The following is a 19,457-nucleotide window of genomic DNA, read 5'->3' on the forward strand; positions in this document are numbered from 1 at the left end:
AGAGGTGACAAATACAACACCTGCTATTCCTGTCATTTTGCCAGTGTTTTGACTTAAAGGCAAATCTGCTCCCTCTGTTTTGTCTAAGTGTTCCTGTTATGGAGAGATGGGTGGAGGGAGGGGAGGTTATGGGCAGAGAAGGAAGGATAGAGTGACTCTTAGGTGTTATGAATCAGAGATTTGAGGGACTTCTGTTTAATTCACATAGAGCACGACCCAGACTGTGACGACTAGCTGAATCAAGTATTACCAGCTGTTGCATCTGTTTCAACAGATTCTGACTGTAATTACTAGGGGCTGAGGTTGCAGCTGCTCACCATACAATGTCCTTTTCATTTAAAAAGAAATGTAACCTATATTTAACTAGGTAAGTCAGTTAATAAGAACAAATTGTTATTTTTTTACAATGACGAACCCTCCCTTAACCCCGACGATGCTGAGCCAATTGTGCGCTGGCCTATGGGACTCCTTGTCACAGCTGGTTGTGAAACAGCTCGGGATCAAACCAGGGTCTGTAGTGCCTTAGACCGCTGCACTACTCGGGAGCTTTACTTGCCTAGCACTGATTTCAGACCTTGGACGTCACCCGGTGGGACTTACTTCAGATGGTTAATCAAGGTGTGAACATGCTAATCGAAAGGAGCGAGCTGGGTAGCTGTAACCACATGAGGGCCTACTGTACATCGCACAGAGCCATGAATAATGTCCTAAATATGAAATCGCTAATGGAAGCTTTATTTTCATTACTTGTATGTATCTTGTTCTGAACCAAATCCAATCATATTATTTTGGGGGAAGTAATATGTTGAGTTTCAGACAGAGACCCCACTGTATATTGAAGTGAATGTAGTATGTGTGATGTAGTGATGATTGCAGGTTGTCTGAGGTCCTTGGTGTAGGATTTAAGATGGGCCAGTTCAGTGCTATTCACTAGAGATATTTGAAAAACAATCAAGATCGCATAGTTTGTCTTGTTGAAGTGGTTTATTTACAAATATGGACAATTATGTCTAATTTAATTGTGGAAGTGTATAAAAAAATTATGCACAACCACCAATACTGCAACTGAAAAAAACAGGCATATTTGCCACTAGTCAGTCATGTCTACGTTACAAAAATATTGACCTATTTTCTATTTTACAAGATCTACAACCAATTTGATATCAAACACAAACATTCCTCATTGTTCTTCAGGATTGGTGGGTCCCCTGCGGGACAGTTGAGCTAACGTAGGCTAATGCGATTAGCATAAGGTTGTAAGTAACAAGAACAATGGACATAGACATATCTGATATTGGCAGAAAGCTTAAATTCTTGTTAATCTAACTGCACTGTCCAATTTACAGTAGCTATTACAGTGGAAGAATACCATGCTATTGTTTGAGGAGAGTGCACAGTTTTAAACATGAAAAGTTATTAATAAACAAATTAGGCACATTTGGACAGTCTTGATACAACAGTTTGAACAGAAATGCAATGATTCATTGGATCAGTCTAAAAACTTTGCCGGTACGCTGCTGCCATCTAGTGGCCTAAATCTAAATTGCACCCAGGCTGGAATAATACATTTTAGCCTTTCTCTGTATTTCAAAGATGATGGTACAAAAAAAAGTTGGTTTTGTCTTTGTATTATCTTTTACCAGATCTAATGTGTTATATTCTCCTACAATCCTTTCACATTTCCACAAACTCCAAAGTGTTTCCTTTCAAATGGTACCAAGAAAATGCATATCCTTCAGGGCCTGAGCTACAGGCAGTTAGATTTGGGTATGTCATTTTAGGCAAAATTTTTGGGGAAAAGGGTCCCATCCTTAAAAGGTCTTATTCAGTATTATCTAGACTGTCTTCAATGTGCACCAGAAATCACAGACGTCCGTTTTGACGTGCTTCTCTTAGGCCTTTTAAGGAGACGTTGTCAGTTATTAAGACACACCAATAGTCACACTGCCAGATCTGTGATACTGTTGCTGCTAGTCACCTACATAAGTAAATGTAAGACATTCTTAAGCAGACATCGGAAACAAATGGGATGGCTTCTATTTACCTTGTACCAGTCAACAGTCATTTTGTCATCATTTGAACTTCATTATATCAGCCTCTGGCCCGGCAACATCGCGTTGTGCATAGATTTCTTTTTAGTCTCTGCTCTTTGTGCTTTATTTTACAGTGAAGTGCTTTTGTTTGCATTTATTTACATAGTCGCTTCAGATGCGTGACGGAAGGCCGTGGGTCACAAGCCGCTTGAAAGAGATTGTGTGCCACACACTATTTTGAAATTGGTGTGTGGGCTAATGTAATCTGAAACGGGATCTTTCTGGACTGTTTTCCGGTCCAGGGTGGTTCAAGGGTGGAACGCGAGCCAACTAAATCCATGTCATCCTGGAAAAAGAAAGAGTGGAGAAAAGCACACACGGTCATTAGTCATCTATCTACCTAACACAGGCCAGGCAGGGACCGAGTGAGTTAAAACAATATCATCAGAAAGCTCGGCTAGGATTGCGGCCTGACCCTATCTTTGCTTCCAGTTTCCATGGACACCACTGTCCCTGCCGATCAAAGGGTGTGCAACAGTTTTGGTAAAACAAGTGTGTGTGTGTGTGTGTGTGTGTGTGTTTGAACTAGGCTGTTAGGACACAGAATGTGTTCTCTGTCCTGACGCCTCTGTGTTGTAGCCTCTGTGTTGTAACTTTCTACATGACTGCTTTGCTGGGGCTTCTGCTGCTCTGCTCTGAGCTCATTCCCACTCACTGGATTCCATCAGTTCAGGTAGTCTGCTCTGGTTCTGAAGCTCCATTTGGCAGATACACTGAAGCTTTTTCCATAAATAGCATGTATCTGTTTTAATGGACAACCATTTCTTATCGGTTCCATTTCATATTAATCCGGTGGGAACCTGCTATGCAGAAGAATTCTAAATAGTTTTGAGGGGAAGGAGAAGCAGTGATGTTTCTTTACAGCACATTCCTTTCATGGCATAGTTTACCTTTAGGCCTTTAGTTTCCTGAGCTTAATAGTGTTTGCACTTGCATACTTTCCTCTTTTCTTCACACAGTGAAGAATAGTATGTTACTGAGTTTGTTAATCGCTCATTGGCTTGGCTCATGTATAATTACTGGGAAAGCTTACCCTACTGTAAGTGAGCATTTTAAGTATGTTATATACCAAGCATCGCTCAATTTCAAACTGTATGTACACAGAGGACCATTCTGTCTGTGTCTGCATTAAAGGTCATACAGTACAACAAGACACCACTGACCTTCCAGTGAAGATGGCTGCTGCTTTGGAAGGAGGACCTCTGTCAAGGCACCAGTCTTCTCCTGGCTATGATCAGTTGGTTTCTCCTGTGTGTCCTCACTTAACGTGCACCCCTCTTCCTCTTTCTCCTCGCCCTCATCACACCTCTCTGTGGGTTCTGGGTTGCAGCGGGGCGATCCCAAGCTCTCGACACAGTCGGGGTTCTGCATGAGTGGCCATGTCTCGCCAGCCTCTCTGGAGATGCAGGGCTCTGGATGGGCTTTCAGATAGGCCAGGACGTTCTCCTCACAGGGGTTTATGCTGCATCTGTAGGGGAAAATGGAGGCTGTGTCAGCAGCATAAATCTCTCCCATTCCTAGCAATAATGATCCAACCACAGTCCCAGGGAGGCACTTCTCTGACAGTAATCTCCCAAACAGACCCAAAGTTAACACCATAACAAGACTGTTGTTGGCCTTGTCTGTGTTTCTCTTCCTGTTCTGAACCAGAGGTGTGTAAAGGAATGTTGTTTGGTTTTGCAAACATTATCCACCACAGCAATGGTTGTCTGTCTGTCTGTCTGTCTGTCTGTCTGTCTGTCTGTCTGTCTGTCTGTCTGTCTGTCTGTCTGTCTGTCTGTCTGTCTGTCTGTCTGTCTGTCTGTCTGTCTGTCTGTCTGTCTGTCTGTCTGTCTGTCTGTCTGTCTACACTTCTAGGTCTTTCTGGGATTCCAGGAGACATGATGTCAAACAATATCAGTTGCTGTGCTTGTTACCTGTTCTTCTGACTGTCATATCTGGGCATCCATGTACTAAAATAGATGGTGATTTTTGTTGATGAATTATGATGGTGTTGAACAATGTTAAGTGATGTTGATTGGTGAGGTGAGTGGTGGTGTTGTGTCATGGTCCTCACCCCTCGTTGAGGCTGATCTGGGACTGGAAGGGGCTGGTGTCTCTACTCCGGCCCAGACTGCAGATTTCATCACAGCACAGGGAGGGGATCAAGTGCACTGGGCCTGGAAATCACACAGGAATAACCGTGTGACCGACCGCCAAACATTAGAACGCATGGATGACCTGGCCAAGAAGCCTCAGCGTACAGTAATGCCAGTACCATAGTGATAAAGTCAAAGACTCCATACCACTTGATGTGCTTGTAGAAGCCCACCAGTAATTGGACCTACCACAGGTGTGGCCTGGCCCATGGTGACATTGGCAGCATGGGCGCTGAGGGAAGTCATGGAGCTTCCGTCGGTCCAGGCAGGACAACTCTGCTCCACTGTATGGACCATCCTGGGACCTTAGAGATGCTGAAGCAAAAATACACTTTCATAATGGAGACCCCAAACAAGTGCAAGATAGCAGCTGCTATATTTAAATAGCAAAGCCACCTGTTGGTCCCAATGCTACACTGAGATTTCCACACCATTGTAATGACTTCTTTCAAATTCAAGTTGGTCACTCACCGCTGGGCTTCTTCTCCAGCAGCTGTCTCTTGAAGTAGATGACACAGAGGATGAGCAGGGCCAGCAGCACGGTGGCCAGAGCGCTACAGATGACTGCTGCCAGAGCCATGTCCCGAGGGCTGGTCACCACCGGGGGGATGTGAACCAGGTTCACCCGTCCGCTGCCTGCAAGGGCAGAGATAGAGATGGGGAGAGAGAGAAGGTCAATATGAGCATCAAACGTCACCACTGCAGTTCTTCTGACATAATAACATCGGAAATTAGAGTAGAAGTTGTAAAAAGTTAAATTAAATAAAACATTTCAATTGTATAGTTTTAGAATGACTATATTTTAGAGTCGACTGTGACATGTCTTTGTCTGACCTTGGTAGTACTATCTGGCCATATTTTTCTACACCTGAATTGTGTCCATTCTAGGTTTATGTTTATTACTGGCATGTAGTAGCTGTCTTTGACCCACTGAGTCCTCCAAGGAGACAGGCTCAAAGGAGAATGTCTGGAGTAGATTCTCTCTCCCCCCCCTCCCTCCGGAGGATGAGTTATTGCCGTCATTCATCCCCCCACCCCAAGGCCCTCTCATGCCAGTCACACAGCCCCATCATTATGTCTGTGTAGTCTGGCCAGACGTTTGAAACAAGCCTGGTGCATGCGTGAGTGTGTGTGTGTATGAGTGTATGTGTGCGCATTCGTGCATGTGTGTTTATCCCATGACTGCAACTGCTGCCATTGTCTAGGATCCCCACCGCCAAACTGTTCACACACTCTCACATTAAGGGACCTGGCCTTGAGGACAGCTTCTCATTAAACACTTTCCCACGGATATGGAACATCAGGGCTTAATGTGCCAGATGTCATAACAAATTAGATACAATCTCCTTATGCTAAATGAAGGTTCAATGACTAAAATGTCATTGTAATGGTTCTTTATCGGATATAACTATCTGCTTAATTCCTCAACAAAGCAAACAAACTTTGTTGAGGGATAATTTCGTACATGACGGATGTCTAGTCACAAGGCAAACGTGCAATAAGGCCACTGATATTATTTTAAAAAGCAACAGAAGTATGATTGTATTATCTGTGATTAAAATTTTAGGTCAATATTACTCTCCCTCATCACAATTACATTCATATAGAATTTAAAGTGAGTCAAGAGCTGTGCATGGTTGATGTGTAGGTTTACATAGAGAGCAAAATACCTAAAGTAATACTACACCTACTATGACAAAGTGACTGGCTACCCACCCCCTATAGAGAAAATAGTGATTATGTGAGATCTGTTTAATATATTTTTTGTTTGAAAAATATATTTTTCAATAGGCCCCTTCAATCACTGTTTGCTTTTTAGTACATTAATCCTAAAACAAAGTGGGTTTGGTCTTTTCAAATTCAAGAACTTTGTTATGCAATGTAAACATGACTTTAGCCTTGGAAAAGGTTTTATATTCCATCGGGATAGAGGATAGAGGATAGGGGAGAAGGGTATTTGTACATTCCATCTGAGGAAGACAAAAATCCCAAACTGCCGGTGAAGCTTAAAATTGAAGTTTGACCCGGTGGCAAAATAAATAAGCATTTAAAAATACATTGTAAACAAACAGGTGATAATGGCTTATTAAATCAAGATTAGGACGTTTCAGGGGAGATAGGTCTTCAAAACTGTTATGACAGAAACCAGGTGCCATATTCTAACAATTTTGACAGGAGTGCACTGCTCAGATCAAGGCAAATACACAAATTACACTAGACAGTTTATATAGCGGAATATAACTTGATATATATTGAGATGATTTCGTGAGGATACGGTAACATTCTCCACTAAATCAAACAACTTTAAAGAAAATCTTTGAATGTCCTTCCTATCCATCTTTTGGAAAGTCCTCTATCAAAGTAACCCAAAATTACTTGCTGAAAGATTTGACTGAACACCTACACCCATGCTTACACAAGCAGTCTCACCATGGTGCAGAAAACCTCTAAGACTTTTTCTTCCACTGTACAGTTGTGGAAACCCCATGTCATGGCCGTCTGATCCAGCCAGCCCTCCCCACTCCCCTCCGCAGCCAGCTGTCTCCCCCACACCCCCAGCCCAGTGGCAGTCCTCCCCACTCCCCTCCGCAGCCAGCTGTCTCCCCCACACCCCCAGCCCAGTGGCAGTCCTCCCCACTCCCCTCTGCAGCCAGCTGTCTCCCCCACACCCCCAGCCCAGTTGCAGTCCTCCCCACTCCCCTCTGCAGCCAGCTGTCTCCCCCACACCCCCAGCCCAGTGGCAGCCCTCCCCACTCCCCTCCGCAGCCAGCTGTCTCCCCCACACCCCCAGCCCAGTGGCAGCCCTCCCCACTCCCCTCCGCAGCCAGCTGTCTCCCCCACACCCCCAGCCCAGTGGCAGCCCTCCCCACTCCCCTCTGCAGCCAGCTGTCTCCCCCACACCCCCAGCCCAGTGGCAGCCCTCCCCACTCCCCTCTGCAGCCAGCTGTCTCCCCCACACCCCCAGCCCAGTGGCAGCCCTCCCCACTCCCCTCCGCAGCCAGCTGTCTCCCCCACACCCCCAGCCCAGTGGCAGCCCTTATCACTCCCAGACAGCTGTCTCCCCCACACCCCAGCCCAGTGGCAGCTCTTATCACTCCCAGACAGCTGCAGCAAACACAGATTAAGGCTGACCCATTGAGGAGACCTCACCTGCCGATTGTATCAACCCACCGCACTCTGCCAATAAACTGCTTGTTTTGATACATGCTCTCCTCTCTCCCTGTTGACTTTTGGGAATGCCAAACTTAAAGCCATGCATGGCCTTGTGTATGACAGGCCACAAAAAGATAGGGAACCACCAACCCACTGGCACAGACGTCTAGTTCAATGTCTAGTTTTGATTTACATTTGATTGAGTAGTCAACTAACGTGAATTCAATTTGAAATCAACAAAAAAAAATCACCTTGTCATTAGATTTAGGTTAAGAAATCAGAAATTCTCTTATGTTGATTACTTTGTTCAAATCCTACCAGTTTTCCACTTTGATTCAACATCATCATGTGAATTGTTTGGTTGAAATGACGTGGAAACAACATTGATTTAACCAGTTTTTGCCCAGTGGGAAGTATGAATGGCCCCTTCTGAAAACTAATGGTGACCCCATCCACATTCATCACCTGTGAAACTGGAATGGCTTCCCATTGCCAAAGAGGTATGAGCCCTCCACAACCAAGAGTTTGTATTTTTGACTAAACTTTCCTATCATAAATACACCCAACACCCCTTTTAGTGTTGCAAGAAAAACAAACTAGCATTGCCATGGGGTTGTAGGTTTATACATTTACATGGATACTAGATTACGGCAGTGGTGAGGCGCTTTGCTACTCTGAGCATAAACACTTTACTCATGTCAATTCTTCATTTTTTATTTTACCTTTATGTAGGCAAGTCAGTTAAGAACAAATTCTTATTTACAATCCTACCCCAGACAATCCCAGACAACGCTGGGCCAATTGTGTGGGACTCCCAATCCCGGGCCGAATGTGAAACAGCCTGGATTGAAACCAGGGACTCTAATGCCGCCTCTTGCACCGAGAGTCCTGATTGGCTCTTGAGTGACTTTGTTTTGGTGGACTTGATTTTAAGGGTTGACCGCTCTCATTTGGCTTGTGTTGGTTTTCAACTCAATCTACATAACTCTGTACATGCTGCTAACACTACTTTTTTACAGTCAGTGGTCAGGAGACATGACACGGACCTTTGAAGTTAAGAAAGTAGAAGTAGAAGAAATTAAATACTGAGATAAAGTTGTCTGAATGTAAAATGTTGAGAGAAATGAGGATGGATATTAGTCGGGTCATGAGTTTTAGGGTCTTGAGTAGCCCTGACCACAGGCCCTATCTCTAGAAAAGTATTACAGTTGCATGAAGAGGTGATAAGAGTCTGCATTTTGCTTCAAACAAAATTGGACTGACTTCCTTTTGTGTATGCTGTGAAATCCTGGTTTGAGATACAAGTGTCGAAAAATATTTCTCTGACTGTTAAGCTTCCATCTTAAATAAGAAGCAATGATTATTGGTTTGTTAATAGAAAAAACTGACTAAATTCCCATATGACCTTGGCGTAAATCTGTTTGGAATGAGTAAAAATGGCGAAACGGTTCTGGAGCTGGGGATTGGGGGGTGCTACGGTCGGCCTCTCTCCAGACAACTTTAATAGCTCTACCGTGACACAGAAGAAACTCCTGCAGATGAAATACATTAAAGCAACTGAAGGAACCCATAAAACACAATCTAATTTTTACTCTGCCCCAGAAACTGTCCAGGAGACTGAAGTGCGTTAAGATTTACGGCCTCCTCCAAAAGCGGCCTCCCTGCACAGCTGCAGCTTCGCCCCGAGCCAGTGTAGCCTATTATAATGATCTGCCCTTTAAGTTTTCACCACCCTACACAAGATAACACTAGAGGAAGAGAGATCAAGGCTTTCAAACATTAGGAAGACTCCCTGTAGTAACTACCAGCTCTGCTCTCTCTGGGAGATAATGGCCATTTTGATTCATGGGCTTCTGCATTCACAATGGCAAGCCAGACAGCCAGCCAAACATACAGACATGCATAACTTAGATGTCCCAAGGCCCATGTTCAGGGTGATTTCATATGGTCAAGTCATATGTAGACTCTATCTCGACAAATACTGCATGTTTTACAGTTATTGCTTGAATATAAATATTTATTGTCCTATCCACAAATGGTAGTAAAACAAGCTCATATTGAGGGTGTGACACAGATTTACATACTAAATGTAAGTAGATTTTTTTCCATCTCTAGAAAGAGCAAATGTAAACTCAGTTTGTGAGTTCAAGTTGTCTGATATCCTGGAGACGTTTTCATTTATCTAACAGAGGGGTGCTAGACCTAGCTGGATACACACACGCTGCCAAACCTTCTCAAGGAACAGCTGCGGCCTCCACAAGCATCAGGAAGTCACACTCATTTACCAAAGGTATAAGTTAGCTAGCCCACTCTGTGTGAGTGCCGAAAATCATAAGGTTATACTTAATCACTGGTAACGGCTGGAAAAAGGTGGCTAATGAGATGTAGTAGTGTCCTACTGGAATTCAATCCGCTGCTTTGTGAACAAAAAAACCTTTAAGAAATGCTTAATAGACCTCCGTGGATACATGCTAGCAAATTACACGACAAAGTTTAAGAATTTTACTGTAGATGATGTGACACTACACTCTCTTATTTCATTCAAGACCTAACTAAAGAAGCATGATGTAATGCAATCATTTGAACTCCACACTATTATTTAGAAACATTGAAGCTCCTTTTTGTCTTGAAATATGTGGATGGAGGCTTTTACTTAAGATAAGAGGTTTTCCGCAGTCCTTGAGAATGGAGCGATGATAGTGGGTCTTATTGTCGCAGCTAAAATAATCCAGTTCTGGCAAGACCGACTGTTATGCTAGCAGTATCCATTTCAACATTTATGGGCCTACTTATAAAACTAAGCATTTATTTGGGCATAAAACATAGTTGGCTGGCTCAATAAGAATTTACTGAATGAACAGTGATTTTCTCCGCCCATTGGGGTTGTGGTTCTGATTACTCTAAGGGCCTTGTGCTGGCATGTTTTAGATGAAGGTATGTGCTTTGTTATGGCATTATGGCCTGACATGTTTTTGGGGTCTTGGCTGTACTTTTAGCCTGGAGTTCAATAGTTTTAATTAATGATGTTCTCAACTTCTCATTCAAGCTACGGATATTCCTTATTTTGCCTGTAATTTCACTGGCTACATTCCTTGGCCTGATGTGAATGGTTCAACTTAATGAGAACTTTTCCTCAGAGGCTCTTCTGATGTTACACAACTTCCAGTAAAGGAAGAGAAAGTAAGTCCTCACAGTGTGGTTCATATGGAGGTGGAGGGTCCCCACATGGTATGCACTCCATATCTTGGAATCCGCTCAGCTTAGTTTTCCTGTAAAACCTGTTAAACACAACATAGCATTGGATTATTATGAAATATGTTTAATTGATTGTGTGCAGTAACGAACCAATACTTTGACCATTTATCTGTAGTAACTGAGTAGTAGTACACTGGTAGTAGAAGTAGAGTAGTTGTTGTAAGGGATTAAGCCCCTCCCTCACCCGGGCAGACAGTCTCCGCACACAGCATTTCTGGTGGTGGAACAGTTTCCCTTCTGGAAGCGGTTGTTCAGGCCACAGTCCAGGCAGGGCTTGCACTTCTGCAGGCTCCTATCTTCTTTGAAGCGGCTGCTTCTGCAGGGCACACACCGGGCATCCTCTCCGTAACCAAAGCCACATTCCTGGAGGGATTAACAGGAGAAACCCTCTGGGTGAGAGGTGGGGCTGAGGGCAGCTGGAAAAAGGCTCTGAATTATTTATTTTTATTGAACCTTTATTTAACTAGGCAAGTCAGTTAAGAACAAATTCTTATTTACAATGACGGCCTACCAAAAGGCAAAAGGCCTCCTGCGGGGACGGGGGCCTGGGATTAAAAATAAAATAAAAAATACAGTATAAATATAGGACAAAACACACATCACAACAAGAGAGACAACACAACACTACATAAAGAGAGACCTAAGACAACAACATAGAAAAGCAGCAACGCATGACAACACAGCATGGTAGCAACACAACATGGTAGCAACACAAAACACAGTACAAATATTATTACAAAGATCAAGAAGGTAGAGACAACAATACATCACACAAAGCATCCACAACTGTCAGTAAGAGTGTCCAGGATTGAGTCTTTGAATGAAGAGAATGAGATAAAACTGTCCAGTTTGAGTATTTGTTTCAGCTCGTTCCATTCGCTAGCTGCAGCGAACTGAAAAGAGGAGCGACCCAGGGATGTGTGTTCTTTGGGGATCTTTAACAGAATGTGACTGGCAGAACGGGTGTTGTATGTGGAGGATGACCAGGGTGTCTAGAATTAAAGAATGATCTTGGCTTCCAAGATCATAAGGTAACATCTTACACTGGCAATAATCTCCCTGACTCTCAGAATCAATGCATGACCTTCTGCAACAGGATCCAGAATGGCCGGGTATTTCAAAGATAAAGGCCCTCGGGGACAACCACTGTTGTATTAATGCAAGTATATTGCTGGGTTTATGTATGACTGGTTCTTTCTGGAACAACTCGGTGAGTGTCCTGGTGATTGAGAGGCCAGTGTATGTAGGCAACGCTTCAGTTAGATATGGGGCAGGGATTATGGAGAGGTGCACAAGAGTAAGAAGTTGAATACCTCTCCTGGTCCTACAATGGGGTACCGCACTTAAAAAGCACAGCATCTATTACTGAATGAGTGATCTAATATGGAATCAGCTCAGTTGTCATGCTTAAACCTCTATAGCGAATCTAAGATGGAAAATATTACTGGACCCATATTAGATATACAGTATTATCACCCTGTATATATTATCTATATAACATGAGTATATCTGTTTACTATTGGATTAATGGGTACACCTCATAAAATGGGGACAAGAGAATATAGCCTATTCTGTTTTGACCAAAAATGTATAATGGGGTGTATGTAGTAAGTCTAATGTTAATGTAATCCCTATTCAATGTTATATAGTATTTATTTGGCACACAGAGGCTGGCAAACTTGTTTTCCTGAGGTCATAGGAACATTTACATTCCTGCTGATCATCGCATCCCACGGCAAGTAGAAGGACTGTGCTGGAATGACATCAGTCATTGTGTTATCTGCAGCAGCTGCCCCCGTCCACTATTAAACCACTGTTGCCACAATGCATTCCCAGACCAGGCTGACTGATGGAGGGGGGGGCTCATATATCATTAACGTGAAGGTGAAATTCAAACAGGGCACTTCTCTCCTTGACCTTGTCATGTTTCACCGCCTGGGCATGCAGTCGCACCAGAATGTGGGCAGACTGGCTAAGAAAATGTTAAAAAGTGAGGCAAAGATGGGATCCCGTGATGGCCCCACAGAGTCGGGGCAGAAGACAGAGGAATTTAGCCATTTCAGCTAAACACATATAAGACGACATTGGACCTTGGCTCTGGCCGGAGGAAGGCTATGACAGGACTGCAGCTGTTGTTGTGTGATCTCCATATAAGGACCTTCACACCAGCAGAGCAGGGAACAGTGGAAAGATGAGAGACAGAGTGAGACAGAAAGAGGGAAGGGAGATGATGACAACGGAGAGAAGGAAATAAAGTTACAATTTTGATTCATGGAGGATGGTGAACCCTGGAGCCTGGGTTTCTCCTAGTGCACGCCATGGAAGGCTAGCTGCTGCAAAGCAGTCAGAGCAGAGCTGTTCAGAGTGGTTTTGGATAGAGGAGCGTCGTCCAACTTCCAGATGAAGGGGTCTTAAGAGGATTGATCCCCACAAAGCTGGGCGCTGGCACACTGTTCATGTGGCACTGCATGGCAGTAGATGGGGCTGCCATGTACACAGGCCAGGGCACAGAACAAAAGGAGCACTCAGCCAACTTGTCCTCTCTCCACCCAGGCAGAGCTGTAACATCCCGGAATGATCTAATGCAGTCCATTGTCTGGTAATTGGATGGAAACACCATGCTGTCAAGGTATCCCATCTTTGGATGCAGCCAGGAATCACATAATGCTACTGTCTCATTTAAATGGAGCTAATTGGGTATAGGTAAATTAACTTTCAAGTGTGTCATTACTTCCATGGGTTTAGGATGATCTAGCCTAAAAAGTGAGCACAAAAGCCAGTGCTTACAAGTCTCATTTTACTCCTATCTCCAGATCTAGTTTTTGGTGAGAATGCCAAGCAAAACAGCACAGAGGTAGAGCTGTGTGGAGGGAAGAGAGAGAGAGCTGGCTGGCTGGGGTTAAAGCATGTTCAGACGGGGAGATAGTTCAGAGATCAGGACGGAATTACAAGAGTCTCCAGGGGGGCCAGTCATCTGATCCAGTAATGAATGAGTTCGTAAAACAATATGAGTTTGTTAACGCAGTGTGCCATCTAATGTTCTCCACACACTACCACACTCTTTCAATGTCTAGTGTCTACAAATCAAAGACATGTTGCCTCTTTGCCAGTGGCTTAATGCAGTTCCCAGCTTGCATGCACTATATGTGGGGCAGTCATTCCTATGTGTACTGTATGTACTGTATGTACTGTGTGTACTGTATGTATATATGGTTTGGAATCGTAGATTTGCGCAAATGTGACAATGCTAGATGAAAGACAAGGCGAGGACTTCTGTATTTTTCGAGGATTTAATAGAAAGAAACCTGTGCACAAGTGAGAGTTGTGTGATTCTCAGAAGAGCTCGCAACAATCTGACCCTCAAGGCCAGGAAGCTTGTAAAATACCATCCCTGGTCAAAACATTAATCAAGATTGTTGTTGAGACCACTTGGGTCAGAGTGAATGGTATATTAGCTATCTCTGTCATTTGAAACCACTGGTGGCTGAATTTACAGCCTGGGGGGGTGGGGGGGGTTACCTACTTAATGGTGACTCCAAAGGGTCTGAGTTCAGATTTAAGCGGGACTGGGGGGACGGGGGGCAGGAATGTAGTTCTTAACAGTATGTATGTTTGATATGACGACAAAAAACAAAGCAACCCTTGCTAGCTATTAAGTTATGCTATGTTGATGAAAATGACAAATATCAAATCATTTTAATAAAATACTTCCCTGATGCTTTGGTGGTTCCCTGAACAAAGACCTAATTGATGTTTGTGATGTTGCTTTACAACAATACAGGCAGACATCCAGAAGATGGTATAATCGCATTCCATATGTCTCTATGGCAGCCACACAGCCTTATTAGAGCCTCCCTCCACTGTGAGATGGCTTCCCGCTACCACTTAGAATGAATGAGGCAGCCAATTATTAACCAGGACCCCCAGGGTGTCTAGCATTCATGACTGTTGAACTGGCAGAGAAACATGGGGCCCACTGAAGCGTACCACCACTGACTGCATGTCTGTGTGTAACAAGATAAAAGGCAACCTGGTAGAAATGTATGTGTGCAACAGATGATACAAGAGGGCAATTTAGTATAAGATGGAAGGTTTTTTACCTGTGCTTAGCTGAGCACATGTTGAAGTGGTAGGAAGAAAAGCATTGCTAAACTAACTTGCTTATGGCCTCCCAACCCGTTTCTACACAGCCCACACAAAGCACCATGTCTTTGGCAAGAATAGTGATTAAAGGCATTCCCCTCTCACTGTACAGCAAGTTTATGCATGGTTTCCTTCAAACAATGGATACAATAACTTGGACAGGGAACTTTGGGAAAAACAATGGAATCCATTCAGCAACAGAGGGTCGAAGTATGGGTGTGACTGATTAAATAGCGGTTGGTGTTCTACAAAAGCCATTTGGCCCTTTTCTCCATGAAACAGAGGAAGTCATAAATAACCTCAGTCCCCTGGATAATATTCACTATTCTAAACACTGGAATCCATTCTATTGATGAACGCAGGTCTTTCCTAAAAAAAGATCTGTGTTTTTTTTATTTTTACCAAGTGTATATCTTATCCAGAGGTTATTCAGGTTTATGAAGTTCCAACCTGATTTAAGTGATCTGTTAGTATCCAGTTTTATCATGGTTTCACTCTCTTTCATTTTTATAGATCAAGGTTTCCTTTCAACTGTGATGAACCATGCTATAAACTTGTTCAACAGAGGTGTAATCATCTGGACTACATTTCGTACATATTTTTGAAGTCTGTATGTAAAGTGCAGTACATTTAAGGGCACTCTTAAGAAGAACATAATATGTTGATGTCGAAGTTTTACTGTCTATATAGGGTACATTACTAGGCTTCAGACCTTTGATAGCTCCTGTCCCGCGTCGCACTGCTTGCAGGGTTTACAGTTCCCAAGCTGATCCTTGTACTCCTGTTCTCTGCATTCACTGGTCTCCTCCTCCGCCGTTACAGGAACCTGAGAGGGAATAATCATTTGATACTGAGCAGCTAGGGATTCCTGCGTTTCATCACGCCTTTCATCAGTAAGAGATCATGTGGACCGAGTCCAGAGCGGGCGTAATCCCCCTACAATAGTGACACTATTTCACCCACTGGCTTTTACTCCTCAAACTATGTAGACTACTATATCTGTCCGTCCACACATTGATGTCCTGCCAGATCTGACAAAACTAACTTAGAATGGAGACTGTTACAAAGGCTATTATACGTGGGCATTACAGATCACAGATCAGACTATAAATGGCCTGTCAAAAGCCTGATATCACACTAGTTGGGTAAATTCAATGCAGAACACTTACCAGTGATGAGTATATTACATGAAATGTCAGTAGAAGTAACCAGGTTTGACCAAACATCCAGGCCATTTTGAGGGGCTACTGTGGAATGAGTCTGGAAAAGAGAGAGAGATATTAGAATGAAGATGATAATTTCTACTCTGTTCAACAACAACAAAAAACATAAAGGAATATTGTGGAACCTTGTATTGGTGTCAAAAAGACCAATGTATGGCCAGTGAAAATTAGTACAATAATCAGGAGTAGGTACATATTTGTTCTCAGCTTCCAATCACAACATACCGGTTTTGTAACAACTATTGTGGAACATTGTAACAATGTTTTTGATTAGATAGTTTATATATTCAGCGAGGACAATGATGCGACGTCATGCGTCAAAACCGGCCAGGGCTATGACAGAATTATCTTATCAAAAGTCAAAACAGTTATGTTAATAGTTTCAGTTTGTTGAATGTCTCAAAATCATATAGGCTACAAAACAACTGCAGCCCTCTGTACGCTTTACCTGGTATGTGCTGCTGTAGTCTGATCGGTTCTTTAGTTATCTCTTCCTTTAGTTATCCCTTCCCTGGCTGAATGACTGTAGTTTGAGACAGATATCCACTCCTATGCGTTCTGCATAGGGCTCCAGACCATTCCAGCCATGCGATGTGCTCTCTGCCCGGCTGCGCTGCTCCAGTCCAGAGGAATCCCCGGATTGAAGACAAAATCAGCGTGGAGATCAAAGGCAGGGGATGGCTGCGATCTAAAACATGTAATCTGATCTCTGATCGGCCTCTAGGCCTACATCAAAGCGCAATCACAGGGCGGACACTAGAGCTACAAACAGGTCATTATGATCGCATGACAATAACCTCACAATTCAATACAATTGCATGCAAGACAGAGAGATCACAAAAGTGGAAATGCAAAGAGTTTGTAAAGTGCAAGGCGTCGAGATCTGGTTGTGTTGTTATTCCACTTCCAGCGCCGCCTCCCTCTGTGCGATCCCCGGTCTGTTTGTTTGGTTTATCTGAGGGTTCGCTGTTTGATGCCACAGCCCTTAACATTCCCTTTCATCTCAATGAGCTGCAGATGCCATGACGTCACTCTGCTGTTCTGGGATTGGTCGGGCCGACTGTCTGCAGCTTTTAGAGAGGAAACCAGCCACAAAGTTAACAATCTGAAAGAGGCTGTCTCTACTTTATGGTGGTCAATTTGGATAAGATAGGCTGCAGTGGGGACCCTTTATGTTTGGAGTTTATAAAGAGCTTATTTTTTTAACAAGTCAGTTAAGAATAAATGCTTATTTTCAATGACAGCCTAGGAACTGCCTGTTCAGGAGCAGAATGACAGATTTGTACCTTGGCAGCTCAGGGGTTTGAACCTGCAACCTTCCAGTTGCTAGTCCACAGCTCTAACCACTAGGCTACCCTGCCACCCTCTTATAAAGAGTTTAGAAGATGTTTATAGACTTGTGGCTTAAGCCTAAATTTTTAGAGTAACAACATTGACCTGACCAATAATACCATATAATAATTTACAATTGACCTGTAAATAATGTATGCAATTATTAACAACCTATGAACCCTTACAATATAATACATGAAGGCCTAATGCTAATTTTAACAAATAGCGTCCCTTCTCACATAGGCCTAGCCTTCAGTGTTTCACAAAAATCATAATTCTACTCCTGCCCTACTAACATTTCTGTTTTCAAAGCTATTTAAATAGGAAGAACTCAAACACAGTGAGAGAGAGAGAGAGAGAGAGAGAGAGAGAGAGAGAGTGAGAGTGAGAGTGAGAGGAAAGTAACATTTTGCAGTCAAACAGAGCAGCCAATTAGTAGACATGTTAGGGCATGTTGTAAATCAATTCTAGAGATTTGTGTCATGATTGTCAACACATTGCCCCACATTTCAAATAATGGAACTACAGTATTTCAACAGCGGAAGGTTGCTCCGCTTACTATTTCTCTTATAATGTATCTGGCAAATATCTCCAGTTTGAATACATTACAATAAATATTAAGTTCGTTATTTGAAAAGACCAAAATGCCTACACATTTATTATGTGTTGTATATCTTTTGTGTACTAAAAGATTGCAGTCCTTGACTTTTTAATGAATGGCACACATTTATAATGGTGCCATTCACAAATAGAAAAACAACTCTCCTCTGCATAAGACCTCCTTCCAATACACAAGTATAGCAACCAACTGTAGGTGCTTTCATCTCTACAAGTATGTGTTCATCTCAGCCTGGTGGACACACTGCTATGGGGCTGTAGTTATAAAACTGTCCATCTTAGTTCTTTCAATGCATTGTTCAATATGTTTTGATATAATCTCTTTGTGGGACTGTTGACTGGGGTTTATACATTGTCTCCATCTAGTGCATATAAACTGTCATGATATTTTCATGCATGGGAATTCGTCAGCAGTAGGATAGTTTATTTTAGCGCACCATTGTCTTCGTCATGACATTAAGAGGTTTGCACCTTAAAATCATATTTTCTAAAAGATCTGCTCCCTAAACTGATTACATGAAGGTATATGCCTGAGCCTATATTTGTCTCAGGTGTGAGGGACCACTTTGAATACACTTATTTGATTATATCCACAGAAACGTCCAAAATAAGCTGGATATTTTTAACACATTAACACATTTTGATAAATATATTGTGGTTTGAGCCACCATGGTGCAACTTGATTTGAACCCCAAATTGTAACCCCATGCATATTTCTTTGGGACAACAGCAAAAACACATTTTAATTGCATCTGGTGATTGGTGAATAAAGGTGCAATAACAAACAGGCCTAGGCCTATTGGCATATTCAAACAGGAAGTACCAGTGACATGCTCAATGCGGAAGTGGTCCGATGAAGTTGATGCTAATCTACAGGACTGTTTCGCTAGCACAGCACATGTTATCAGGATTCATCCGATAACATTGAGGAGTTTACCACATCAGTCACTTCATTAATAAGTGCATCAACAAGTTTGAGCCCACAGTGACCGTACTTATATATATTAGCCTTCTTTTTTTTCTTCTTTTTGTTGTTGTCATTTAGCAGACGCTCTTATCCAGAGCGACTTACAGTTAGTGCATTCATCTTAAGGGACAACCACATATCACAGGCATAAAAAGTACATTTTTCCTCAATAACGTAGCTGTCAGTAGAGTCAGAGCTAGAAGGGGGAGTGGGGTGGGGCGGGGCTGTCAACTGCAAGTGCTGGTTAAATGTTTGGGTGAGAAGTCGTGGTGAGGAAGAGGATTATTTAAGATACTGTTTGAAGAGGTAAGGTATGATATGTTTTCAGGAAGATGGACAGGGCTCTGCTGTCCTCAGGGGGAAGCTGGTTCCACCGTTGGAGTGCCAGGACAGAGAAGAGCTTGGACTGGGCTGAGCGGGAGCTAGCTACCCTCCCATAGGGGTGGGAAGGTCAAGAGACCCGAGGTGGCAGAACGGAGTGCTCGGGTTAGGGTGTAGGGTTTGAGCATAGCCTGAAGGTTGGGAGGGGCAGTTC

General features: G+C 43.1%; 1 protein-coding gene across 2 annotated transcripts; it reads right to left on the reverse strand.

Moving 5' to 3' along the window:
* Positions 1-965: 965 nt before the first annotated feature.
* LOC135546518 (tumor necrosis factor receptor superfamily member 19-like) lies at positions 966-16,982 on the reverse strand. 2 transcript variants are annotated; one of them, XM_064975008.1, is made up of 10 exons: positions 16,454-16,982; positions 15,952-16,042; positions 15,495-15,608; positions 10,824-11,002; positions 10,577-10,662; positions 4,703-4,867; positions 4,379-4,546; positions 4,150-4,252; positions 3,257-3,561; positions 966-2,379 (listed from the first exon to the last, which is right to left on the reverse strand). In XM_064975008.1, exons 2-10 carry the CDS (start codon positions 16,015-16,017, stop codon positions 2,375-2,377), a joined length of 1,191 nt encoding a protein of 396 aa, XP_064831080.1. In that variant the 5' UTR covers positions 16,018-16,042; positions 16,454-16,982; the 3' UTR covers positions 966-2,374. The 2 variants fall into 2 exon arrangements, with proteins under 2 accessions (XP_064831080.1, XP_064831082.1); XM_064975010.1 differs by having other exon boundaries at positions 4,421-4,546; positions 16,454-16,981.
* Positions 16,983-19,457: the final 2,475 nt, after the last annotated feature.

This window comes from Oncorhynchus masou, chromosome 9 (genome assembly GCF_036934945.1).
Source record: "Oncorhynchus masou masou isolate Uvic2021 chromosome 9, UVic_Omas_1.1, whole genome shotgun sequence".
Taxonomy (NCBI): Eukaryota; Metazoa; Chordata; class Actinopteri; order Salmoniformes; family Salmonidae; genus Oncorhynchus; species Oncorhynchus masou.